Here is a 27,740-nt window from a genome sequence, read left to right as displayed (position 1 = left end):
TCACCTCTCAGGCCCTCGGCACTTGCTATATTCACCTGCTCCCCATTCCACCGCCGACCGCCGCTGTGTCTTCCCCATCCTGTGCACTGATGTTCAGGCAGAGGGCGGCGCGCACTAATTGCGTCACCGCACCCTCTGACCTGAGTGTCAGTGTAGAGGAGGCAGCGGCGCCGACGGTGGAACGGGGAGCAGGTGAATATAGCGCACTGCGTTATATCACCTGCTCCTGGCGCGGTCCCTGCACGTCTGTACCCCGGCAGCTTCTTCCTGTAGTGAGCTTTCACATGGTACCCCTCATTACAGTAATGAATATGCGGCTCCACCCCTATGGGAGTGGAGTCGGGTCCATATTCATTACTGTAGTGAGCGGTACCATGTGACCGCTCACTACAGAAACAAGCTGTCGGGGGGGAAAAAAACGTGCAGGGACCGTGCCAGGAGCAGTATTATTACAAAGCTCCGCTCCCCCTCCCCTGCCGACCCTTGGGTATGACTCGAGTATAAGCCGAGAGGGTTACTTTCAGCCAAAAAAAGTGGGCTGAAAATCTCGGCTTATACTCGAGTATATACAGTAATTTCATCTTTTAGATTTTCAAAATTACTTAAAGGACAACTGGCTGATGCCAAGGTTTGTGCACCCTTGGATATATGTGTGCTCAGATAACTTTGACCCAGGTTTCAGACCTTAATTAGCCTGTTAAGGTTATGGCTTCTTCACTATAATTGTTAGGAAAGGCCGATGATGGAAATTTCCCAGCTTTATAAAAACCCAGCCTCCTCTAACCAAAAAACAGCAGCTTTGAATTCTTCTAAGCGGCTGCCTAGCATTCTGAAAAGGAAAATGGTGGAGCCCACAAAGCAGGAGAAGGCTATAAGAAGATAGAAAAGCGTTTCCATGTTGCCTTTTCCTCATTTAGTAATGTAGTTAAAAAATGGCAGTTACCAGAAACAGTGGAGGTCAAGATAAGGTCTGGAAGACCAAGGAAAATTTCATCAAGAGCTGCTCATAGGATTGGTAGAGAAGCAAATCAGAACTCCCACTTGGCTGCAAAAGACCTTCAGAAAGATTGAGCAGACTCTGGAGTTGTGGTACATTGTTCTACTGTTCAGAGACACCTGCACAAATATGACCTTCATGGAAGAGTCATCAGGGGAAAACCTCTCCTGCATCCAATCAATGGAATTCAGCTTTAGAAGTCTGCAAAGAACATCTAAACAAGCCTGATGCATTTTGGAAACAAGTCCTGTGGACCGATGAGGATAAAATAGAACTCTGTGGCCACAATGATAAAAGGTGGAGAAAAAAGGGCACAGAATGTCAGGAAAATAACATCTCGCCAACCATTAAGCATGGGGGAGGATCATTCTTTGCACTGATCATTCTTTTCCCTTGGGGAAAATTTCAAGGGTAGAGTGAAGAATGGATTCAATGAAATTTCAACAAATTCTTGAAAAAAACATCTGTAAAAAAGCTGAAGGTGAAAAGAGGAAGAGGATGGCTGCTACATATGGAGAATGGTCCTAAACACACGTCACAATCCACAATAGACCTGAAAAGGGGCAAACTGAAGGTTTTACAATGGCCCTCACAGTCCCCTGATCTCAGCATCATTGAAAATCTGTGGCGAAACCTCAAAATAGCAGAGGAAGCAAAACGCCCCAGGAATCTCACAGAACTGGAGGAATTCTACAAGGAAGAACGGAGGAAAATCCCTCACACAAGAACTGAAAGACTCGTGTCTGGATACAGAAAGCGTTTACAGGCTGATACTTGTACTAACCATGCAGGGTGCACAAACTTTTTCATCTGCTCATTTTCCTTTTTGTAATTTTTAAAATGTAAACGATGAAAAAAATATATATTTTTATTGCCTAAAACACCAAGGAGAGGCGACATCTGTAACTTTAGGCCTTTTACAGATCATTTCATCTTCAGCTCTCTTCACTGTTCACAATAACAGTGATTCTGACCAGCAGGGGATAAACGGTTACATGCCACTGTAGATGTGAGTGGAGCATAATGTGTGAATTTACAGACTGCAGCTCTGGAGGTGGCTGGAGTATATGCATATTTTCAGTGGATGCAGCTCTGGAGGTGGCTGGAGTATATGAATATTATCTGTGGATGCAGCCCTGGAGGTGGCTGGAGTATATGAATATTTTCTGTGGATGCAGCTCCGGAGGTGGCTGGAGTATATGAATATTATCTGTGGATGCAGCTCTGGTGACTGGAGTATATGAATATTTTCTGTGGATGCAGCTCTGGTGGTGGCTGGAGTATATGAATAATTTCTGTGGATGCAGCTCCGGAGGTGACTGGAGTGTGTGCTGCTCTGGGGGGACTGCAGGTTTTTCTGTAGAGCAGACTCCCCTCGGCAGGAGACTTCCTCGCAGGAGCCGCCCTGGAGAAGTGGGACCGTGTCACCTGCACGCAGCCCTTCAACAAGCAGGAGCAGTTCGGTCTGTCGTTCATCCGCGTCCTCTCCACCCCGGATGAAGAGGATGAGGAGCGGCTCGAAGGCTCTGGGGTACGTCGTGTGGTGTAGGAAGGACGACCCGGCTACTTCCCTCATTAATGACATCATGGAACTACATCTCCCAGCATGCCTTTTGTTTCCAGAGGGGCTGACACATCTGACCCCGGATGATGGATCTCCCTCCGTAGGAGGAGACTGAATCCACTGCAGGGGACTGTAGATCCTCCGTCCCCCTCCGTTGTGCTCTCAGCAGCGGCCCCCCTCCGTTGTGCTCTCGGCAGCGGCCCCCCTCCGTTGTGCTCTCGGCGGCGGCCCCCCTCCGCTGTGCTCTCGGCAGCGGCCCCCCTCCGTTGTGCTCTCGGCAGCGGCCCCCCTCCGTTGTGCTCTCGGCAGCGGCCACCCTCCGTTGTGCTCTCGGCAGCGGCCACCCTCCGTTGTGCTCTCGGCAGCGCTGCCGTTAGTCGAGCTCCAGGCCGTCTGTTACCCATCACTGCTCTTTTTCCCTTACAGGGCGGCCGCTCCTGTCCAGTCTCTCCCCTACACTCCGGAGAGCAGCCCACCCTGGACGCTCAGGACCCCGAGGCCCGGTACGTACCCGCTGGGCGCATTCTCACCCGCTCCTGGGATCTCGCGGTCTGTGGGTGCAGTCAGCAGCGTCCCTTCTGGTGCTCTGTCCCTCCACCATTCTTTACACTGCAGCTCTTCTACAGTGTTGTACAGCCGGACTCATTGATCTCAGGTTCGTTGCTTTGCTGGAGAGGGCGGTTACTGCACCTTTGGTCTGAGCTCTGATTAATCTCAGCCACCTGTGAGCTGTTATTTCTGGGGGTCCTGGGATTTAATCCTCTGCCCCCTCATGTCGTGTCTGTACCTGTAGGAGTCAGAAGCTGCGAGACAAGCTGCAGAGCGTGGCCTCCCCTCCCCCGGCCTCCATGAGCCGCTCCGCGCGCATGCTTCTGCTGTCTGCAGCCAAGTCCCGAAAACGCCGCCCTCCAATTACTGCCGTTCCGAGCCCCTCCATCCCGCCATGTGGGGACCGTGGCAGCCAGCAGGGGGACAGCCCGGTGTCCTCCGGTAAGTATCCGCCTGTGGAGGACTGACATCTGGGGGATCAGTGGGACCCCCACAACACCTTTCTGGCACATTAGATCAGAAGGGAACGGCCCCTTTAAATTCAGACATTTTTGCAAACTTCTGTTTTCCCGCTGCAGTGACCCCATCACAGCTCCCACCTCCCGGCTTTTATACAGGGGTCTGCCCGATCATTTACGTTACCGTAACCCTCCATTTTCTGGCTGCTCCCGCAGGATCTTGTCCCGAGACCCCCATGACGAGACTCCACCCATCAAAGAAGGAACACGAGACCCCTAATTGCCGACTGAAAATGGAGGAGGCCCGAAGAAGGTAGGACGTCTCCAGAGACCCCTAGGGCTCTAACACCCCCAATGTGACAAGCTCCTAAAGGGGTCTCCATCCACAGCACGTCACCTCCCCGGCCCCCCGTACTGTCCGGGTGTTCACACATCAGTCATAGGACGTAATTCATGGCTTCCCCCATAGCTCTGTTCTGACGGAGAATCTCGGGATCTTTGGGGGTCCGGGCGATTAGGGGCTGATTACAATATAAGAAATAGGAAGGACTGGTGGCGCTGATGTGGCTAATAAGCCCAATGTTTAAGCACATAATTATTTTTGGATCTTTTATTGATAACAATTCTATAATATAATTCAGCTCCTAATATAATTCACCCCCATAGGCAGCTTCTATAGTATAATGCAACCTCATAGGCAGCCTCTATAGCATAATGCACCCGCCATAGGCAGACTCTAAAGTGTAATGCACCCCCCGTAGTCAGACTCCATAGTATAATGCACCCCCCGAAGGCAGACTCTATAGTATAATGTACCTCCCATAAGGAGACTATAGTATAATGCAGCCCCTAATATAATGCACCCCCATAGGCACCCTCTATAGCATAATGCACCCGCCATAGGCAGCCTCTATAGGCAGACTCTATAGTATAATGCACCCCCATAGGCCGACTCAGTAGTATAATGCATCCCCCATAGGCAGACTCTATAGTATAATGCAGACTCTATAGTGTAAGGCAGCCCCTAATATAATGCCCCCCCCCCCATAGGCAGCCTCTATAGTATAATGTAGGCCCATAGGCAGCCTCTATAGTATAATGCACCCCCACAGGCAGCCTTTATAGTATAATGCAGCCCCAAACGCAGCCTTTATAGTATAATGCATCCCATAGGCAGCCTCTATAATATAATGCACCGCCACAGGCAGCCTCTATAGTATAATTCAGCCCCTAATATAATGCACCTCCAAAGGCAGCTTCTATAATATAATGCACCCCCTAGTATAATGTAATATAATGCTCCCCCATAGGCAGCCTCTATAGTATAACGCAGCCTCTATAGTATAATGCAGCCCCTAATATAATGCACCCCCATAGGCAGCCTCTATAGTGTAATGCAGCCCCTAATATAATGCACCCCCATAGGCAGCCTCTATAGTATAATGCAGCCCCTAATATAATGCACCCCCATAGGCAGCCTCTATAGTGTAATGCAGCCCCTAATATAATGCACCCCCATAGGCAGCCTCTATAGTGTAATGCAGCCCCATATATATGGACACTCACGTGCAGCATAGTAAATCAGATTAGAAGTAGTACAATAGATTTAGTGCTTGTTTTGTAATTGGAGCAAACTGTCCACAGATTTAATAGAGGTGTTGCCCCAGAAATTGCAGAACGGATAATGGCAAGTATGGGGACCACTAGAGCTAAATGGATTCTGTAATGCAGTGGCGGACATATCACTGATGTAGTTTAGAAAATTCCGGAAATGATGCATAAATAGGTAAAAAGTAGTTGCATCGTGTGACTGTTCCTCTATAAATGTATCAATATGGCCGTACACGAAGAAACTCCTGGTAACATAGAAAACTGAAAAAATGGAGTGCTGACTTCATAAGTATAAAAAACATATACATTTTATTTAGTAAAAATCATTAATAAAGGAAATAAATATATATTGGGGATGGATACACGAGCACATGTTGGGATTTATGCTCTTCTCTGTCTGTTCTGTTGGAAACAGTTTTGGCGGCAGTAAGGACAGTAGCGGTTTTGGCGGAGCCATGGTGTAATGCAGCTCTGATGAAAAAGATGTCGGCAGGGCAGCACAATAAGCTGCTCACCTACTTCATAATCACCTAGGCATATGGCACAAGAAGGAATCTCCTCCTGGCCTGTGGCGCTCCTGGTAGGAAGGCGTTCTATTTGCCGTATCCTTGTCATTCCTCTCCGCCGTCCTCTCCTCCGCAGGGGTGCAGCCTGCGGTGGGGTTGTATCCTCAACTGAATCTAATCCGGCCTGATTCTCAGCATCTGTGCCCACGGATGGTGGAATAAAATTTGGCTGAGGATCGGCCCCGGAGGTGGTTGCCGCTTCATTTCCACCACTCCTGTTATTGCTGCTGCTCGGTAGTGACGCATCAGCAGAACTGTGACGGTCAGGGAGCGTGGTCGGTGGTAAAGCCTCCGCAGGCCTGAGATTGTCAGGGAGCGTGGTCGGTGGTAAAGCTTCCGCAGGCCTGAGATTGTCAGGGAGCGTGGTCGGTGGTAAAGCCTCCGCAGGCCTGAGATTGTCAGGGCGCGTGGTCGGTGGTAAAGGCTCAGGTGAGATGGGACGGTCAGGTAGCGGCCTATGTGGCGAACGGCTCCTGTGTCTGGTCTCCTCTCGTACTGAGCGCCTGGATGGGTCTCTAACTCTTCTTCTTCTCTCTGGAGAAGGTAAATAATCTCTGTCATCTTCAATCCTTCCTCCTCTTGTCTGAGACGACCTGAGTCTTCCGATCACAGGGCTCTGATCTGAAGGGAAAAACTCATGTATTATAATGACAGAAAATATCATAAATGACAGGTACAAATGTGTCTATCATCTATTATCTATCTATTATCTATCTATTATTTCTCTATAAATTTTTACTGGGCCGGGACACCGCTCTGCACACACCCAAGAATAATCTAAGCACGTTGACCCCTGTTGTGAGCGATGTGTGCTGGTCTGAGGGTCCGGACCCCACCGATCGTCACTACTACAATACCCAGAGTTATTAGTTTAGTTCCCCGTCTAACATTGTCCCCAGTATACAGGCAGAAATATTTCTAACTCCTCTTATGGAAAGAACTAGAGAGTGGAACCTGTTGTTACTGGGGTGACGACAAAAAGACCCCGGTATAATCCCCCCACACACACCCCTTACATTGTAAAGGTTCACTTACTTCGGTTTTCTGGCCGGTTCATCCATGCAATGTTGTCCATGATCAGCTGCCTCAATTCCCGAGAACTCATGGTTTCTCCTCAAAAGTGTTCAGTAACGTGCTCTTCCGGCGCACAATAGTCGCAGATCTCACAGCGCAGAGCAACACGCAGAAGTCACTCAGTGTGCGAGAAGTCCTGCAGAATAATCCACAAATGGAAAAAAGTTATAGGACAATAAACAGCAAAAGCCAAAAAGTAGTGACCATAAGTAGTATGGAAGGACGAGAAGATGAAGCCGCAAAACATCGAGAAAGTGTTTACATGGGAACTGCCCGGCAACAAATTGTATAAATCACTAGTATAAGTGATTATAAGAAACTTTGTAACATATGATATCAGAGAAATCGTCTTTAATCTATTCTTAAGGGTCAATTCCTCCACTTTCCCGTCTCCTGAGCTCATTAACTCTGAATAACCTCCTGTAATCCGTCTTGCTCTGCACAGAGATTTCACAAGTTAGGAGGCAGAGGAGGAGCACTGCCAGGAGGAAGCACAGAATCATTGTCCTGCAGGATTCTAGCAGGTACATTAGCTTATACCAGAGCTGGATTCACAGCTACAATGCTCAGTACTGATATATAATTTCCTCCATGGCTCTGTGCTACCTAAGGTAAGAGGTAAAATACTTTTTTTGCGGGAGACACTGATTCAAAGACAAATGCAAATTAGAGATAGTGACTGTAGGGTGAAAATTGTAGAACAATACAAAATACCATACAAGCCATATAATGGCCGGAAATGGCGCTATTCCTCACATCATGTTCACACATTGCAACTTAGACTTAAATGTTACAGAAAAGTATCGTTACCTTCTAACTACTTTACTCTTCTTGTAAATCCAAGAAATGTGATGTCACTAGTAGTGCTACAGAATTCAGCTGGGATCTTAGTAATCGACAGGGATCTTCTTGTCAAGATTTCAGCTCTGTAGTCGTTTATCAACCCTAAAAGGAACAATAGATCGGTCAGATTTTATTCTTTTATTTTTAGGCAGGAAATGTTTGTTATGACCTCAGAATACTTACAGTAATATCTGGTGAATTCCCGATGGAAATAAGATTCCTAATCCAGAACAAAGTTTACACTTGGAGTTTTCAACGCTCAACAAGTAAAACTTTGAGAACCTTCCAGCAGTAGAGAATTATTCCACCTGTAGTATAAGGAACAGATGAGTTTTACCATTTTATTCCTCAGTTCTGTGTGTAGAGCCCAGGTCGGACTGGCCATGGGCGTGGGGAGCAGTGAATATTAATTTCTCTTTAGCAGCGGGCACAGGCTTTAGCCGCAGCAGTCGTCTCCTTCCTCCTGTCGCCTGCTGCTCCACCGCTGCTGCCCCCAGCATGTGCCGCATTCAACTGTATCGGCATCATAGGTGCAATAATAGAGGAGAGGGCATCAGATGATACTCCCTGCTCCATTATTGCCCTCTGCCTCTGCCACAGCCGGTGCGTGATGACGTCACCTCATACTGTGTGCCGGGCAGATGGCAGTGCAGCTGCTGAGACTGGAGCAGAGTCTGGAACCGCGGGGGAATGAGGAGGAGAGGTGAGGATTGTGGGATATATATATATATATATATATATATATATCAGTTAGTACTGGTGGCCATAAGACTGTAGGACTGTGGGGCTGTATTATATCCTATGGAGAGGCTACATTATATTCTATGGAGGGGCTGCATTATATTATATGAGGGGGCTACATTATATTCTATGGGAGTTTGCATTATACCCTATGAAGGGGCAGCATTTTACTCTATGGGGGGCTGCAATATAGTATTTGAGGGGGCTACATTATATTCTTTAAGGGGACTGCATTATACCCTATGAAGGGGCTGCATTTTACTCTATGAGGGGGCTGCATTATTCTATTTGAGGGCTGCATTATATTCTACGAGGGGGCTACATTATTTTATTTAAGGGGGCTACATTATACTCTATGGGAGGGGATGCATTATACTCTATGAGGGGGCTGCATTATATTTTATGAGGGGAGCTACATATTTTATGAGGGGGGGGCTACATTATACTCTGACACAAGTTTTATTTCAGATCTAAACCAAATAATTTTCAGCTTTAGGCCATGTTCACATGCTCAGTATTTGGTCAGTATTTTCCAGCAGTAAGAACTGCCTTAATGGCACCAGACACCCGACAATCAGCCAACAAGTAGCCGAATGATAGTGGTTAAATGCGGGAGGTTGTCAGGTGCAATTCTGGCCTAACTCAGTGGTCGGTGCTGACAGCCGTGGTCCGGCCTCCTCCACTTATCTAATTAGTGTAAGAAGATGGACCCTGGCGGCAGCCATTATACTCACTCTACAGATGTCCGGCTCTGCGGGGTCCTGTGCACGCTGATGTTCTCTTCTCAGCTTATGTAGGTGGTGACTGATGTCCCCTCTGTGGTCCTGGACCAGACAGCCAGGAGCTGACGTCCCCTCTGTGGTCCTGGACCAGACAGAGTCAGGAGGGAGATCTGAAGGGGAGAAGATAACATTGGAGCCATATTACACAGTGCTATAATCCCTGGTGCAGCCCGCCCTGCCCCATACAGGTAGAGCGCTGGCTGCCATTATTATTACTACTATTTATTAATAAAGGAAATCTCCCCTCCTCCCCCTGTAAATTGCTGGACACTGATATTTGCTCCCTGGTTTTCTCGCGGCCATTCCTACTCTTATATCCGGCCACTGAGGACTGGATTTGTTTCATGAATTGTAAATAAAAATATTCATGAAAATGTTTTTTCTGTTGTATTGTGCCGTGATTTGTGCCGGACGAGTTACTCATCAAAACATCGCATGTTCCCCATCATGGTATCAGTAAAAACGACAGCTCAGGGTGCAAAAAATAATCCTTCACCCAACCCCAAATCACGAAAAAAGAAACCGCTACGGGTGTCAGAAAATGGCAACAAACGCAAAAAGTGTTTTCATACAAAATTCAAGAATACATGAAAAAATAATGAGAAGAAAGCTTCTAGTTAGAACCTGAAGACCCACCTCTTCCGACAAGCCTACAACCTGCAGTAACCACCGATCGACCAAACCGCTGCATGACCAGCTCTATCCTCGCCTACTGTATTCTCACCCATCCCTTGTAGATTGTGAGCCCTCGCGGGCAGGGTCCTCACTCCTCCTGTACCAGTTGTGACTTGTATTGTTCAAGACTATTGTACTTGTTTTTATTATGTATACCCCGCCTCACATGTAAAACGCCATGGAAAAAATGGCGCTATAACAATAAATAATAATAGTTTCATAAATAACAACACAAAACAGATTTACCTCCAGATGTAGAAGTCCTCAGTCAGTGATCTTCAGGAAAATCCAGAAGTATCCTCTAATACAGTTTCGCTATTCCACAAGTAAATCGCAAGTAAAGCGCTAATCTCACAAGGAGAAGATCTAGGTACAGTGTTGTCAGGAGACAGACATATACCAAGTCTGAGCCAGTGAGATGGAACCGAGGGTTTTTAAGGTTCCGCTCTATTGTGACATCATCACTCACCTGTGTGACATCACTGCCCGCTTCCATATAAGGTAAGAGATGATGTCACAATGCAGCGGAATAACCAATACTTTTTCTCTCACTATCGGCCTCTTATAAAGCAGCTGATAATGATGGAGGCAGAAATAGGGATGAATGAAATAACATCCTGGCAATTTCCAGGTGTTAGATTACAGCCGGTGGTTACAGAGGTTTGGCTGAGCTTTTCCCATTTCCAATTCTCATCATATGACATTATAACACATTTACTCTTTTCTGACAGTTTCTTTTATCTTCTCATTCTCTCTATAAAGATACATTGAACTATATAATCTGATGCTCAGGATAAAGTCTTCAAGCATTTGGTGTCATTATTGGATTTTCTCACATTTCCACTGATAGGGGGCAGTGTTCTGGGATTTGTGTGATCATGTGATTCCAGGCCGACCATCACCAGGACCTCATGTCCTCATACAGTCTATTGGATGGATGATAACGTTAGTCAAAGGGGCATTTCCATGATAGAAGTGATGACAGGACATGTGCTAATATGTTTGTAAAACGATCGACAAACACAAATTCGGCACAAATGTGGCACATTCGGATTCGTGATCGGTAATAATTGTGTTGCCACTAAAGTATTTTAAAGTAGATGATAAATAGATAGATAGATAAAAAGCCGGCAATTCATGTGCTGCATACAGTAAAATCATAGAGGGACAGGTTAGAATAGATATACAGTATACACATAGATATATAGATGTCAGTGACACACACAGATATATGTATAAATATTATATAGATAGAAGAAAAGCCGGTAATTCAGCAGCCACGTACTCTAAAATGACACTGGGACCCGACAGTCTAGAAGAGATGGATTACACACATAGATACAGATATATGGGTTATACACACAGCGCGGTGGCGCAGTGGATAGCACAGCAGCCTTGCAGCGCTGGAGTCCTGGGTTCAAGCCCCACTAAGGACAACATCTGCAAAGAGTTTGTATGTTCTCTCCGTGTTTGCATGGGTTTCCTCCGGGTACTCCAGTTTCCTCCCACATTCCAAAGACATACTGATAGGGAATTTAGATTGTAACAGACTGTAACAGGGACAGTGACGATAATGTGTGCAAACCTGTAAAGCGCTGCGGAATATGTGAGCGCTATATAAAAATAAAGATATAAAAATATATTTATAACACACATAGAATAGATAGATGTCAGTGACATATACAATTAGTACAGTGTGTGTGCAGCTTTCTGTACATGTTGTGAGGGGTTGACACGCTCAGCTGCTTTCCCAGGTAGACAGAGGAAACATTCTGGATAGCATTGTGGATAGCATAAACCTTGGTGGGTTCAGCAAAATAAACCGAGCCTTGCTGGCATAAAGGTAAAACAAAGAAAACACAGTCCATATGAGTCCTTTCCCTGCAGTTGACCCGCACAGTTGGAGTTCCTGCTTCTCCCAAGAGACACTGCCTGATTCTCGTTACCAGGTATATAACATCCCATTTGAGTTCGTCCATGCCGGACATTGGGTACGCGTCAACACTGGACACCTCATTGAGCCTGCAGTAGTCATTACAAAATCGCTACTCGCCATTGGGCTTCGATACGAGGACGAGGACTTGACCAGCCACTTCTTGATTCCTCTATCACCCCGGGGTCCAGCATTCTCTTCACCTCCTTGCAGATTATCTCCTGGTGTGGTTCGGGGATTCTGTAGGGTTTGAGGTTTACCCTTACATGTGGGTTTACCATTACATTACTGTAATAAATGTATATGTCACTGACATCTCCGGTACCGTTTTTTTCAGGTACCGGAAATATTAGGACTACTGATGAGCGAGCAGAAAATGCTCGGGTGCTTGTTGCTCGGGTCGAGCAGATTGGAATGCTTGGGTGCTCAACATGAGCAACGAGCCCAATATAAGCCTAGGAAACCTGAGTTTTTTTGCCGTGACACCCCCCCTCCCCCCGGAGGTTTTTTCCGGGAATCAGAAATCTATGGGAACAGTTCTCAAATTACACGGGAACATAATGGGGAAGACCCCTAGAAGCATTTCTGACTCCCAGGTCACTGTTCTGAACAATGTTGTCAGAGTATTACGCCACTTTTACAGGCGCACATTAAAACATACAAAAATGAAACCAAAATGGATTTTCCTGGGAAATATGTTGAGGTACATCCTTTCCAGGGTAACGACTTGTATATTAGGCAAAATAAATAACCCAAAACAAAAATGTTCCTCCACCACTTGAGCTATGTTCACACGCAGCGTTTTTGATGAATTTTTCATTTTTGCATTCACTGGGAAATGTTATTGTCTCCATAGACAATATGGATAAAAATTCCTAAGAATTTAGGACCTGAGAATGATGTCACGGCTTGTGATTGGTCGCCTGGTGGTCACATGAGCGGCACACGACCAACCAGAAGCCGTGACGTCATGGAAGGTGCTGAACGCGCTCATTTTAAGCAAAGAAGGCTGCCGGTTACCAGCGGTGATGTCCAGGGGCCTCCGGACAGGTGAGTATATCAATATTTTTTATTTTAATTGTTTATTTTACACAGTAATATGGATCCCAGGGCCTGAAGGAGAGTTTCCTCTCCTTCAGACCCTGGGAACCATCAGGATACTGTCCAATACTTGGTGTCCCATTGACTTGCATGGGTATCGGAATCGGCGAGATCCGATACTTTGTCGGTATCGGCCGATACTTTCCGATACCGATACTTTCAAGTATCGGACGGTATCGCTCAACACTAATCCTGAGACATAAAAATACACAAAGAAAATGGGAGACGTTTATTAGCATCCTGGATAGGACCTGTGCACAGTATATACCGTATGGGAATAAACATACTAGAAATAGGAGGAAACCAATATGGCTAAATAGAGCTGTAAGGGTCGCAATAAGGGACAAAAAGAAAGCATTTAGAGAATTAAAGGAAGTAGGTAGTGAGGAGGCATTAAATAAATACAGAAAATTAAATAAATTCTGTAAAAAGCAAATCAAGGCAGCAAAGATTGAGACAGAGAGACTCATTGCCAGAGAGAGTAAAAATAATCCCAAAATATTCTTTAACTACATAAATAGTAAGAAACTAAAAAATGAAAGTGTTGGCCCCCTTAAAAATAGTCTGGGGGAAATGGTGGATGAGGATGAGGAAAAAGCCAATATGCTAAATGACTTTTTTCATCAGTATTAACACAAAAAAATCCCATAGCGACAATATGATCAGTGATAACAAAAATTCCCCATTAAATGTCACCTGCTTAACCCAGCAGGAAGTACGGCGGCGTCTAAAAATCACTAAAATGGACAAATCTCCGGGCCCGGATGGGATCCACCCCTGAGTACTGCAGGAACTAAGTACAGTCATTGATAGACCATTATTTTTAATCTTTAAAGACTCCACAATAACAGGGTCTGTACCACAGGACTGGCGTATAGCAAATGTGGTGCCAATATTCAAAAAGGGGACAAAAACTGAACTCGGAAATTATAGGCCAGTAAGCTTCACCTCTACTGTGGGTAAAATCCTGGAGCGCATTCTAAGGCTATGTGCACACTTTGCGGTGTGCTCTGCGGGTTCTCCCACAGCGGAATTGATAAATCTGCAGGGCAAACCCGCTGCGGTTATCCCTGCAGATTTATCGCGGTTTGTTCCGCGGTTTCCGCTGCGGGTTTCCGCCTATACTATTGATGCTGCATGTGCAGCAATATGCAGCATCAATAGTATAATGTTAAAATAAAAAAATTGGCTATACTCACCCTCTCTGACGTCCCGATCTCCTCGGCGCTGCACTCGGCGGTCCGCTTCCAAAGATGCTGTGCCGAGAAGGACCCTTCGTGACGTCACGGTCATGTGACCACGGCGTCATCATGGTCATGTGACCGCGACGTCACCGCAGGTCCTGTTCGCACATCAACCCAGACCGGACGCCGCGGGCAGCGCTGAGAGGTGAGTATAGCATTATTTTTTATTTTAATTCTTTTTTTTACACCCAAATATGGTTCCCAGGGCCTGGAGGAGAGTCTGCTCTCCTCCACCCTGGGTACCACCTGCACATTATCCGCTTACTTCCCGCAACGTGGGCACAGCCCCATGCGGGAAGTAAGTGGTTCAATCCTTTCCTATGGGTGCAGAATCGCAGCGATTCTGCACAAAGAAGTGACATGCTGCGGGTTGTAAACTGCTACGTTTCTGCGCGGTTTTTCCTGCAGCATGTGCACTGCGGTTTGCGGTTTCCATAGGGTTTGCATGTTAATGTAAACGCTATGGAAACTGCTGCGGAACCGCAGCATCAAAATCGCGGCGGTTCCGCGGTAAAAACCGCAAAGTGTGAACATGGCCTAAGGGATGCTATACTGGAGTATCTGAAGAGGAATAGCCTCATGACCCAGTATCAGCACGGGTTTACTAGGGACCGTTCCTGTCAGACTAATCTGATCAGCTTCTATGAAGAGGTAAGTTCCGGACTGGACCAAGGGAACCCAGTGGATGTAGTGTATATGGACTTTTCTAAAGCTTTTGATACGGTGCCACACAAAAGGTTGTTACATAAAATGAGAGTAATGGGGATAGGGGAAAATATGTGTAAGTGGGTTGAGAGCTGGCTCAGGGATAGGAAACAAAGGGTGGTTATTAATGGAGCACACTCGGACTGGGCCGCGGTTAGCAGTGGAGTACCACAGGGGTCAGTATTGGGCCCTCTTTTTAACATATTTATTAATGACCTTGTAGGGGGCATTCAGAGTAGAATTTCAATATTCGCAGATGACACTAAACTCTGCAGGGTAATCAATACAGGGGAGGACAATTTTATATTACAGGATGATTTATGTAAACTAGAAGCTTGGGATGATAAATGGCAAATGAGCTTTAATGGGGATAAATGTAAGGTCATGCACTTGGGTAGAAGTAATAAGATGTATAACTATGTGCTTAATTCTAAAACTCTGGGCAAAACAGTCAATGAAAAAGACCTGGGTATATGGGTGGATGACAAACTCATATTCAGTGGCCAGTGTCAGGCAGCTGCTACAAAGGCAAATAAAATAATGGGATGCATTAAAAGAGGCATAGATGCTCATGAGGAGAACATAATTTTACCTCTATACAAGTCACTAGTGCGACCACACTTAGAATACTGTGCACAGTTCTGGTCTCCGGTGTATAAGAAAGACATAGCTGAACTGGAGCGGGTGCAGAGAAGAGCGACCACGGTTATTAGAGGACTGGGGGGTCTGCAATACCAAGATAGGTTATTACACTTGGGGCTATTTAGTTTGGAAAAACGAAGACTAAGGGGTGATCTTATGTTAATGTATAAATATATGAGGGGACAGTACAAAGACCTTTCTGATGATCTTTTTAATCACAGACCTGAGACAGGGACAAGGGGGCATCCTCTACGTCTGGAGGAAAAAAGGTTTAAGCATAATAACAGACGCGGATTCTTCCTCTGGATCAACATGTTAGAGCATGTTAGGTTAGGCTATGGGTTGGACTAGATGGACTTAAAGTCTTCATTCAACCTTAATAACTATGTAACTATGTAACCTTAGCTGGCCATGTGGTGTTTGACACATCATCAGACACATCCCGTTTCAGTTATGAAGGTGAGACTGTTAAAGGAGGAGGGCCATTAGGCGGACTTTAATCTTCTTAAAGGGACAGCAGTGTGTCCTCCCTATTCTTAGAGAGCCATCAGCTGGCTGGGCTTTGTTGTTCCCATTTTTAAACAGTGTGTATCCTGTACTATTATTGACTGCGCATTGAATGCAAGGCATGACTCAAATTTAGGCGCACCTCAATAACCCATTGAACAGACATCCTGGAAGGCCACATGAAACCAAAGTTCCCATTCTTATTTATTTGGTACTGCCATACTGTTTGCCCATGCATTGAATGCAAGGCCTGGTCTGCCCCAAAGTTTATCGCACCCCAAAAACAGTTTGAAGAGACATGGTGGATGGCCACATGAAACCAAAGTTCCCATTATTAGATTTTTTAACTTTCCTAGAGTTTGCCCATGAATTGAATGCAAGGCCTGCTCCAAATTGGGACGCACCCCAGTATCCCAAAAAACAGACGTCCTGGAAGGCCCCATGAAACCAACGTTCCCATTATTAGAAAGTTGGTACTCTCATGCTGTTTGCCTATGCAGTGAATTGCAGTGTTGAGCCTGAAGAACCTGCATTGGAGAATGTCAGTGTTGAGGCTGAAGAACTAGCAGTGGAGAATTGCATTGTTGAAGCTGACAACCAACAAAGTTCACATTATTAGGAAGTGGGTCTCCCATTCTGTTTGCCAATGCATTTAATCCAAGGTCTGGCCTGCACCAAAGTTACACGAACCACCAAAACAATTTGAAGAGACGTGGTGCATGGCCACATGAAACCAAAGTTCCCATTATTATGATTTCTCTAGTCCCGTACAATTTGCCCATGAAGTGAATGCAAAGCCTGCTCCAAATTTAGATGCACCCCAATAACCCAAAAAACTGACGTCCTGGAAGGCCACATGAAACCAAAGTTCCCATTTTTCTTAATTTGCTACTCCCATAATGTTCGCCTATGCATTGAATGCAAGGCCTGCCCTGCCCCAAAGTTACACCCCAATAACCCTTTGAACCGACGCAGTGGATGGCCACATGACACCAAAGTTCCCATTATTAGGAAGCTGGTACTCCCATACTGTTTGACTATGCAGTGAATTGCAGTGTTAAGCCTGAAGAACCTGCATTGGAGAATTGCAGAGTTGAGGATGAAGACCCAAAAGTGGAGAATTGCATTGTTGAAGCAGCGTAACAAACCCCTACAGTTCCCATTATTAGGAACTGGATCTCTCATACTGTTTGGCTATGCAGTGAATGCCAGACCTGCTCCAAATTTGCATGCACCCCAATCCCCCTAGGATGAAACGTGGAGGAGGGCTTCATAAAAAAAAAATGTGCCCCTGGGGGGTACACATCAACATGCTGTGTAAATATATTTTTTACGGGCATCATAAACACCCTTTAACACAATGTCCAATGAGAAAAAGTATAGTGCCCACACTGCTGCCTTATGCGATCATCTTACGGTGGGCCTTGTAAAGCTGCTCCAGTATAACTACCCACTCATCCATGCAAGGGCACTCCGGGTGCACAGCCAAAAAAGTACATAACAATCCAATGAAAAAAGAAAAGAAAAACTGTAAACATTTTTTTTATGGGCATCAAAAACACCCTTTAACACAATAACGTGGCTGTTCCATCACAGACTACGATCACCATGGTGATATAGTGGTGGTGGGTAGGGTTGAGCGAAACGGGTCAGCCATTTTCCGAAGTCGCCGACTTTTGGCAAAGTCGGGTTTCATGAAACCCGACCCGACCCCTGTGTGGGGTCGGCCATGAGGTCGGCGATCTTCTGAATCTGGTATCGGAACTCCGATACCGAGTTCCGATATGTTTGCGATATCGGAAATCGGTATCGGAATCCACATTTAAGTGTAAAATAAAGAATTAAAATAAAAAATATTGATATACTCACCTCTCCGACGCAGCCTGGACCTTACAGCTGGTAACCAGCAGCCTTCTTTGCTTAAAATGAGCGCGTTCAGGGCCTTAGATGACGTCACGGCTTGTGATTGGTCGTGGCCGCCCATGTGACCGCCACGCGACCAATCACAAGCCATGACATAATTTTCAGGTCCTAAATTCCTAATTCTAGGAATTTAGGACCTGAGAATTACGTCACGGCTTGTGATTGGTCGCTTGGCGTTTACATGGGCGGCCGCGACCAATCACAAGCCGTGACGTCATCTAAGGCCCTGAACGCGCTCATTTTAAACAAAGAAGGCTGCCGGTTACCAGTGGTAAGGTCCAGGCTGCGTCGGAGAGGTGAGTATATCAATATTTTTTATTTTAATTCTTTATTTTATACATTAATATGGATCCCAGGGCCTGAAGGAGAGTTTCCTCTCCTTCAGACTCTGGGAACCATAGTATCCCATTGCACTGCATTGGGTTTCGTGTTTCGGCTGACCCCGACATTTTTATAGGATCGGCCGATTTCACTCGACCCGACTTTTGAGAAAGTCGGGTTTTGTGAAACCCGACCCGATCCTATAAAAATAAAAGTCGCTCAACCCTAGTGGTGGGTGATGAGGATGAAGAGAAGGAGAATGACAACAGAAAAAAAGTTGAAATCACGAAGTGTACTGTATACCCATGTTTGGGTGTAAAGAGGTGCATGGTAATAGCGTTAACAAAAAAAGACACTGTATTGGAGGTTATGTTTGGCTGATATCGCTCAGTGGTGTACAGAAGTCTGGCACAATCCATCCCTTGTTCATTTTTATAAGAGTCAGCCTGTCAGCATTTTCAGTTGGCAGGTGGACGCGCTTATCAGTTATAATTCCCCCAGCGGCACTTAATACCCACTCTGACAAAATGCTAGCGGCAGGGCAGGCCAGGACCTCCAAGGCATTCATAGCCAGTTCATGCCACGTGTCCAGCCTGGATACCCAATAATTATAAGGCATGGAGGTATCACGGAGGACTTTGGTTTGGTCAGCAAGGTACTCCCTCAGCATCTTCCAAAACTTTGCACTTCTTGTGAGAGTACCCCGTGCCTCAGGGCCTATACGATGTGGGGTCTGAGAAAACTCCCAGAACTTGAGCTGGATCGGAGTTGTGTCTCTTTCGCCTGTCGTCCTTGGTTGTGCAACGAACTGTGATGTCTGCTGCCAGCGTTTTCAGATGGGAATTTTTTAAATAATTCCGCAACAAGAGCCCTCTGGTCCTGCACCATTTTAGTACACCTGTCTGACTCTGGAATATGAGATAGAAAGTTTTCTTTGTAGTGTGGGTCTAGAAGTGTCACCAACCAGTAATGACTGCTACCCAAACTTTTGAGAAAGCAAGGGTCACGTGAATGGCAACGTAACATAAACTCAGCCATGTGTGCCAGACTGCTAACAGGCAAGACTTCCGTGTCCTCACCAAGAGGATGACTGAAAATTCTGTCCTCCTCCTTCCTGTCCTCAGGCCATCCATGCTGAACAGACGGTATGACAGCTGTGCTAGTAGTACTATCTATTGCATGAAAGTAGCTCCTGTTCTTCCTCCGCCTCCTCCTCTTCCTCATTGTCACCCTATCCACGTTGAGATGAGATGTGGGTGGGCTGTGTGTATTCACCATGTATGGTTCCTTGCTCCATCTCATCAATCTCCGACTGCAACGCATCTTCTTTGATAGTGAGCAGAGAGCATTTCAGAACAGAGAGAAGTGGGATGGTGATGCTAATTATTGTATCATCGCCGCTCACCATCTTGGTTGAGTCCTCAAAGTTTTGGAGGATGGTACATATGTCTGACATCCATGTCCACTCCTGAGGTCTTATGTGTGGAGTCAAACAAACTGTCAGGTTCATTTCTTACTATTAGCCCGTATAAAAATTTAAAACTTGGGGCTGAAACAACATTTTAGTGGTAAAAATGTAATTAGTCTTTCTTCACTGCCCAAAGTTATTTTAATTCTGTGAGGCACATGTGGTGTCAATATGATCACTGCGCCCCTAGATGCATTCATCAAGTGTGTAGTTTGGAAACTTAAATGACTTCATTGGGGTTTCTGCTGTTCTAGCACCTCAGGGGCTCTGCCAATGTGACATGGCACCTGCAAACCATTCTAGTAAGATCTAATTCTAATATGGCGCCTCTTCCCCTTGAACTTTGCATTGTGCCGGAAAAGTAGTTTTTGACCACATATGGGGTATCGGCGTACTCAGGACGAGTAACACAACAAATTCCACCATTCATTTTCTCCTATTATTCCTTTTGAAAATTAAAAACTTGTACCAAAAGAAAATTTTAGTGGAAAAAATGTTAACTTTCCATTTACTCAGCCTAATGTTATTCAATTCTGTGAATCAGCTGAAGAATAAAAATGCTCACTACACCCCTAGATGAATTCCTCAAGAGTGTTCGTTTCCAAAATGGAATCACTTGTGGGGTTTCTGCTGTTTTAACCTGTCAGGGGCTCGTCAAATGTGACATGGCATCCGCAATCTATTCCAGCCTAAATTGAGCTCCAGAATTCAGTTGATGCTCCTTCCTTCCAAGACCTGGCGTGCACCCAAACAGTAGTTTTCTAACACATACTGGGTATCAGTGTGCTCAGAATAAACTGCACCACAAATTGTATGGTCCATCTTATCCTGTTACTTTTGTGAAAATGAACAATTTGGGGCAAAACCAACACTTTTATGGCATAAGTTAATTTTTTTTCAATTTCGAGCCTCAACATTAGAAAATTATATGAAGCCCCTCTGGGGTCAAGGTGCTCACACCTCTAAATATGTTCCTTGAGGGGTATAGTTTACAAAATAAGCTGACTTATCGGGAGTTTCCACAGTTTATGCACATAAGGGGCTCTGAAAACACTCTTGATTCCAGCCAATTTTCTGTTCAAAAAGTTAAACGGTGCTCCTTCCGTTCCAAGCTTTGCCGTGCACCCAAACAGCAGTTTTCCACTACATATGGGGTATTGGCAAATTCTGGGGTCCATTTTCTCCTTTTGCCCTTGTATAAATAAGTAATTTGGGTCAAAACCAACAATTTTATAAAGAAGAATAAAATGTTAATTTTTTTCCTTCTACATTGCTTTAATTCCTGTAAAGCACCTACAGGGTTAATAAACTTCTTGAACATGATTTTGAGCACTTTGAGTGGTGCAGTTATTAGAACGGTGTCACTTTTGGGCATTTTCTGTCACATAGGCCCCTCAAATTCAATTAAAAATGTGAGGTGGTCCAAGAAAAAGGGCTTTTGTACATTTTGATGGAAAAATGAGAAATCGCTGATCAACGCCTTCTAACTTCCCAGCAAAAAAATATGTTTCATAAATGATGCAGATGTAAAATAGACATGTGGGAAATGTTAGTTATTAACTATTTTGTGTGACATATCTCTATGGCTTAAGGGAATAAGATTGTAAAACATGAAAATTGCGAAAAGCTTAGAAACAAATAAAACCTTATACTTTCGCAAAAAAATGTTTGCTAAACCTAAACAAAATATAGGCAACGGCCATGGCAGGGAGATAGAAAAAATAACAATATCAAGGACAGCAGATGTTCTCACACCACTGGCAGTGCTGTTAGAAACCTTCAGTATTACCAAACACTAGTCACATTTGGCCTCTTTTACAAATTCTGGCAGTCAGGTTAGCGAGGAGAACGTGAATGATGTGATGGTGTATGTGTGCTATTGCTCACCTTAAGCACAGCAGGATAATGTAGCCTCTGACAGCGACATCATCAGCTGGAGTCAGCGTTTCTGCTGAGTTTACCTCCTCAGCCATCACATCGTTTAATGTTGTGCAGAGCAAAATGTCCAATCTGTTAATGACACCTGTTTCTATTCTGCCCCAAAGTCCAAACGCCAACAGCTCCCTGGAGGTTAAGGAACATAATACACCAAAAAAATGTTCTTCTAGTTGAGATTTTGGAAGACATGATCAGTCAGCCTTTATTAGCAAATAGATCAATGGCTGCACTCAACTGTACTTAAGCAAGGAAATGTGCGATACATGAAATGTGAATAGCTTAATGGCTTGTGAAATCTATGAAAAAACACATGAGATGCTTAGCACAAGATTTGGCCAAAAAATGTGAGCCCATCCACCAAACATCAAGGTAATCTCAGATCGGATGGGTACCTGACCTGACTGCCTAGTGTGAACACTTACCTATGGCTAATTACATGGTAAAGCCTGCATTTATAGGAAGGTCAGAACCAACTGTGTTTGGATGTAGTTAAAATCACAGCATGGTGAATGCCCCGCCATAGGTAAGTGTTCACACTAGGCAGTCAAGTCAGGTACCCATCCGATCTGAGATTACCTTGATGTTTGGTGGATGGGCTCACATTTTTTGGCCAAATCTTGTGCTAAGCATCTCATGTGTTTTTTCATAGATTTCACAAGCCATTAAGCTATTCACATTTCATGTATTGGACATTTCCTTGCTTAAGTACAGTTGAGTGCAGCCATTGATCTATTTGCTATGCAAGACTTTTTTGGTTATGCACCAGTTCAGACTAGATTGCTGTTCAGTCAGTCAGCCTTTATTGTCAGAAAATGATATGGAGGAGATGGGCATGACAATTTTAATGCCAATCTGTGTTGAAGTGGTAGGGACACTGTCAGTGGTAGTCACACATGGACCCAGGGAGCACCTCCTAGTAGGAAAGAGGTGGGAGTGGGGGCGCTGGCCATTTCACACACACATATTCTTCCTCTCCTCTTGATCATCTTCCTCGTAACCAGTCTGCTCCACACACTCCTTCCTCTATCACCAGTGCATTGTCAGTTCTTATTTTATGTGTCCAAGAAACATGCGCTCAATCGTTCAGTTACATGGAAATGGTACTCCCATATGTCCAAGTTCACTACAGTTGGTGCCAGGCCTCCTCTTGAGAAAGAATTGTGTGAACTCAGGCTCTATGGAAGATACATAGCCGCCATTATTTATTGTACCAAAAAGCCTTCCCCACCAGGTTTGAGCACAAACAATTTTTTAGCCCAAATTTATTGTATTTTGTGGAGATAATGTTTTGATACAGCAAACTCATATTTAAAAAAAACATTGGGGTGAAATTAAATGTTATGGTGACTGCGTCTGAGTTGAATTTTCATGCCACTTGGTGTGACCTCACACTGTTGGACTTGGAGTTCTCCTCTAATCTCTTTCAAAGTTCTGGGTTTTGTGGTTCCCCTTTGTATTATCCATCTCTTCAATTTGTGACCTTATTCCTCGTGTGGCTGCCTCCAGGGAAGACGGCTACAGCCCCATAGACCTTACACTTCTGGATATGTGCAGCTGTAGTAACAGGAACATCCAGCTGTAGGAGACATCATATAGCCTTCACCTGAGACTTGTTTGTCTATAATGTTCTCCTAATCTCCTGAGACCACTCTCTTCTTAGCTTTCTTTGCCCCATGTTCTGTGTGGTAAACGCCATGACAACAAACAGCACAGTGACTACTTTTTACCCTGTAAATAGGCGACTGACTGATTACAAGTCTGCAGACACTTGTGATAACTACAGGACACTCTGTAGTTTCACTTCTCCACATGGTAAAATTAATTTCAATCTTTTCTAGAGGAACCATAATTTTATTCCAGGGCATTTTTAATAGTTTTGTTTTCTTGAAAAGAGGCCTTTCATCAGTTTTTTATGTTGAATTGGACAAGCCATGTAATATGCGGAGCATATTTCTTTATAATTTTTATTTAGTCTCTCTGTTGTGAAGATACCAGCTATGAAATATTTGGCACCTAATGAGTTAACTTTAGCCAAATCCAAGTGAGTGTTATCAGACAGTTTTCACTAGGGGCAGTTACTTCTCCCTGTGTGACTCTGACCAATCATATGCAGGTAGTAACATAGAACCGCAGGATGCGTGATGATGCCTGCATACGATTGATCAATGTCATACTGGGAAAAGAAGTAAACGCCCCACTGAAAACTATCTGAAAAAAAAATTTGGTTTAACTAAAGTTAACTCATTAGTTGCCAAATATTTGATTGCTAATATCTTTACAACAGAGGCAAAAAAAAATGTTTTTTTCCACTCCAGCCACTATTATATAGAGACCCCAGTTCAACATGAAAAATGTTGTCAACAGCCCAATTTTCCTGTAGGACCAGAATTCTGCTACAAAGTCTGATTTATAATTATTATTATTTACTAAAATTCAATAGAAAATTACTGTTGTCAGTTTCAAATGATTTCAGTGACCATTGGGAGTTTTTCTTACTTTAAAAAAAGGTGCCAACCATTTTGTCCTGGTCTATTTGCGGCATTGTTTAATTTTTTTGGAACTTATAATATTTTTATTACACACATATTTGGGTACATTATTTTTTTGGGAAGGGGTTGAGGGAGATATTAACATGAGGGGAAAAAAAACAGGATTAACTACAAAAGGTGGGTTTTTCAGTTGTTTACTGTGTGATTTAAATAACCTGTGCAGTGATACTATAATTTTTTTTAGTCTTAAAATATAAAACTACCTATGATAAATATATATTTTATTTTATTTACAGTGAACTACTTTTTAATTCTTTAACTCTTTATTTCCCTTTTGATCACTTCTAAAATGCCTTGATATACTTGTCTGACAAAGTATTATTGTCAGTCACTACTAAACTGACAGGCAACATTTTGGTTCAGTTTCACACATGTGTGAAACATTCGATCCAAAAGATTTGACCCAAAGCTGGGTCTCCTGACCTGAGCTAATTGCTTCATAGATCTATATAAAACAGGTCACTCAGATTGAGGGGTGAGACGAGGTCTTCAGAAGCAAGAACAGTTCATGTTTCATGGATGCGTGAAAACGGCCTTACTCTTTGCCTTTCTTAGACCATCAGCCAGCCATGGCAAGACTTAACTATCTCCCACATCAAGCCACTAAGACGTGGTGGTAGCTAGCGATCACAGTACTTAAGGTATTAATCCAACAGTTCGGCTGTGTCTTCCTTGGCTTTAGTACAGTAGTGTACACAGGGCTCAACAATTACGTAAATAATTCAGGAAAACTAAAACACAAAAGCCATAAGTGAGATCATCACAAAAATCTCTTGATGTTAACCCATTATCTACCAATGTCCTTTTTTGGGGATGCCTAATCTTTAGCTTCTAGCAACTAAGATTTTATAATTTTAATAATTAGGTCCAATTTTTTGTGTTGTGTTTGTAAAATGAATGGTTTCAAAATAGGAAATCATGTCATTGTCATTTTTAAATAAATATTGGGACGCCCTTTTCTGAAAAATCCGTTCTTGTAAAAATTTGAATTTGGCAAGTAATGGGGTGATGGTTTTCTATATTTTAGCGAAGCATTTGTCCATGTCTAACAAACATTAAAGGTGTTTCTCTTCCATGTGTCTTCTCTGATGTCTAATGAGATTGCATTTGTAGGTAAAACGTTTTCCACATTCTGAGCAAGAAAATGGCTTCACCCCTGTGTGAGTTCTCTGATGTAAGACCAAACCTTTTCTATAAGCAAAAGATTTCTTACATTGTAGACATGAAAATGGCTTCTCCCCTGTGTGAGTTCTGAGATGCTTTACAAGACTTGATTTGTGCCTAAAACTGTTATCACATTCTGTGCATGTATATGGTTTCTCCCCTGTGTGAATTTTTACATGTTCCAAAAGACTTGATTTCTGAATAAAATTTTTCTCACATTCTGAGCACGGAAATGGTCTCTCCGGTGTTTCATTTATCAGATGTTCCACTAAACCTGGGTTATGTTTAAAATCTTTACCGCATTCAGAACATAAATATGGCTTCTCCCCAGTGTGAAGTCTTTGATGTAGAGTAAGAGATGTTTTCTGGCTAAAACATTTTCCACATACTGAACATGAAAATGGCTTCTCCCCTGTGTGAGTTCTTACATGATCATCCAAATATGATTTCCGGGTGAAACTTTTTTCACATTCTGAGCATGAAAATGGCTTCTCCCCTGTGTGCGTTCTTAAATGATCAACTAATTTTGATTTACAAGTAAACAGTTTTCCATACCGTGAGCAAGAAAACTGCTTCACCCCTGCATGAGTTCTCTGATGCATACTAAGACCTGCCTTCTGAAAATGGCTTCTCTCCTGTGTGAACCCTCTTGTGTATAGCAAGAAGTGATTAATAGGCAAAACATTTCCCACATTCTGAACATGAGAATGTCTTTATATCTTTGTAAATGCACTTGTGCTTGGAAGGATGAGACTTCTTTTAAAATATTGTCCACATTCAGAAGATGCAAAAGATCTATCCAGTCCATGTTCAGTTCCTTTTTTGTCAATCGGTGATTCCTTATCTTCCACTTCATCACGGAGAGGTAAAAGGACATTTGTTTTTGAATCTTTCCTACTTTCTTCAACTGAAAATAGAAAACAGTTCCATAAATTATTTCACACTTTGCTAATTTCTATATGAAACATCCAGAACGGGAACAAAGCATGTATCAGTGATCAACAAATCAAGATGGCTTTTCTTTTTCCCAGTAACACAAAAAAGTATCAAATAAAACAGTAGTCAATAAAATCTAATCAAATTTGTATCTATACATACCTAAACAAATGTACTCAAATCAATTTTACTTACCTCTAAGAAGTTGTCCACTACTTGGACAACTTCTTCTCATACCCCAAGCTTTGCCCTCCTAAAATAATAACACTTATACTCACCTCCTGTGCTGGCGCCATTCCCATGTTCAAATTTGTCTGAAGTCGGGTCCAGTAATGCCAGCGCTGATTGGGTGCCAGCGTCACGTGAGCTCCAGGGACAGCGAGTGACGACACCTCCAGTGCAGTAGGTGAGTACAGGCGTTATTATTTATGGTGGTCTAGTTGTGGACAACCCCCTTATTTACTAACAAAAAAATCCAAGTTAACCTCCCAAAGAGCATATGGAGCCGGAGCAAAAGTCTATGATGTAATTTCCCTTAAGAGCCGCATGGATTTAGGCCATTTTCATGAGAAAATGAACGGCATGCTCATTTTATGTGCCACAGTATCCAACGCCCATAATAAATCCAGTTAAACAACATTGACAGCTTTACCCCAGGCTAATCTGGGACATACCTCATCACTGAAAAGAAATCTGAAACTTTTGACACGTTAGCTATTGTAAAACGATGACTCCCTGCATTCCCTGGCTGTCATGCAGCTGTCCAGGTAAGTTGGGAGTTGTAGTTCGACAGCAGCTGTAGTGCAGGAAGTTGCTGACCTTCATAATAGAAGCTAACCAGATTAGTTTCAATCACTGTTGAGTCCAAGCGGATGCTGGGTGAGAAGGTTATCATCAGAGACTATGGAGGACAACTTCCTTCACACCATACATTTCCCCAATGATGTATGGAAAGTTGCAGGGCCTGTAGTTTTCGGTCTCACTTTTTGTCTCCATGTTTATTATGGGTCAATCTTGTTGAACAGATAATATAATGCTTAAATATTACGGGATCTGTTATTCTAATTAAAGGCTCTATTCATCTCCTAAACTACTATTTATTGCTAGAATACATCTATACGGAATTAATAAAGCAATTTTGCAAACAGGCTTCATTAAAAAAAAATTATATTTTATATCTACTACTTCCATGGTCTATCTTTTTACTTTAGTTGCATTAGTGAAAAATGTAGCTGTAAAGATTTATTATGCATGCATTCATTCTTGAAAAAGTCATCGATGATAGACTAGTGGGGTCAGTAGCTGAAAACCTGTCGACCTTGTGTGGTTTCCTCCTGCAATGGTGTTAAACATATACAGTCAAATTTTAGTCAAGACTAGTGTTGAGCCACCCCCCTAGTGTTCGAGTTCGGTTCGGTTCGTCGAATTGGGGCATCTTCGATGAATGTT

The 27,740-nt window shown here is 43.8% G+C and overlaps 1 protein-coding gene and 1 pseudogene across 3 annotated transcripts; both read right to left on the bottom strand.

Moving 5' to 3' along the window:
* The window catches only part of LOC143786212 (uncharacterized), a 48,712-nt pseudogene extending 22,119 nt beyond the window's left edge, over positions 1-26,593 (bottom strand).
* LOC143785836 (uncharacterized) lies at positions 5,470-10,254 on the bottom strand. Of its 3 annotated transcripts, none has more exons than XR_013218106.1 (6): positions 10,107-10,254; positions 9,138-9,295; positions 7,846-7,970; positions 7,630-7,764; positions 6,781-6,955; positions 5,470-6,379 (listed from the first exon to the last, which is right to left on the bottom strand). XR_013218106.1 is itself a non-coding variant. In XM_077274977.1 (6 exons), exons 5-6 carry the CDS (start codon positions 6,848-6,850, stop codon positions 5,561-5,563), a joined length of 876 nt encoding a protein of 291 aa, XP_077131092.1. In that variant the 5' UTR covers positions 6,851-6,955; positions 7,630-7,764; positions 7,846-7,970; positions 9,138-9,295; positions 10,107-10,254; the 3' UTR covers positions 5,470-5,560. The 3 variants fall into 3 exon arrangements, 2 of the variants coding, with proteins under 2 accessions (XP_077131092.1, XP_077131093.1); XM_077274977.1 differs by having other exon boundaries at positions 5,470-6,366; XM_077274978.1 differs by lacking the exon at positions 10,107-10,254 and adding an exon at positions 9,822-10,082 and having other exon boundaries at positions 5,470-6,366.
* Positions 26,594-27,740: the final 1,147 nt, after the last annotated feature.

The sequence above is a fragment of the Ranitomeya variabilis genome, chromosome 7 (assembly GCF_051348905.1).
Source record: "Ranitomeya variabilis isolate aRanVar5 chromosome 7, aRanVar5.hap1, whole genome shotgun sequence".
Taxonomy (NCBI): domain Eukaryota; kingdom Metazoa; phylum Chordata; class Amphibia; order Anura; family Dendrobatidae; genus Ranitomeya; species Ranitomeya variabilis.
Note: the sequence above shows the minus strand (reverse complement) of the source record. Positions and strands in the feature narration are given on the sequence as shown.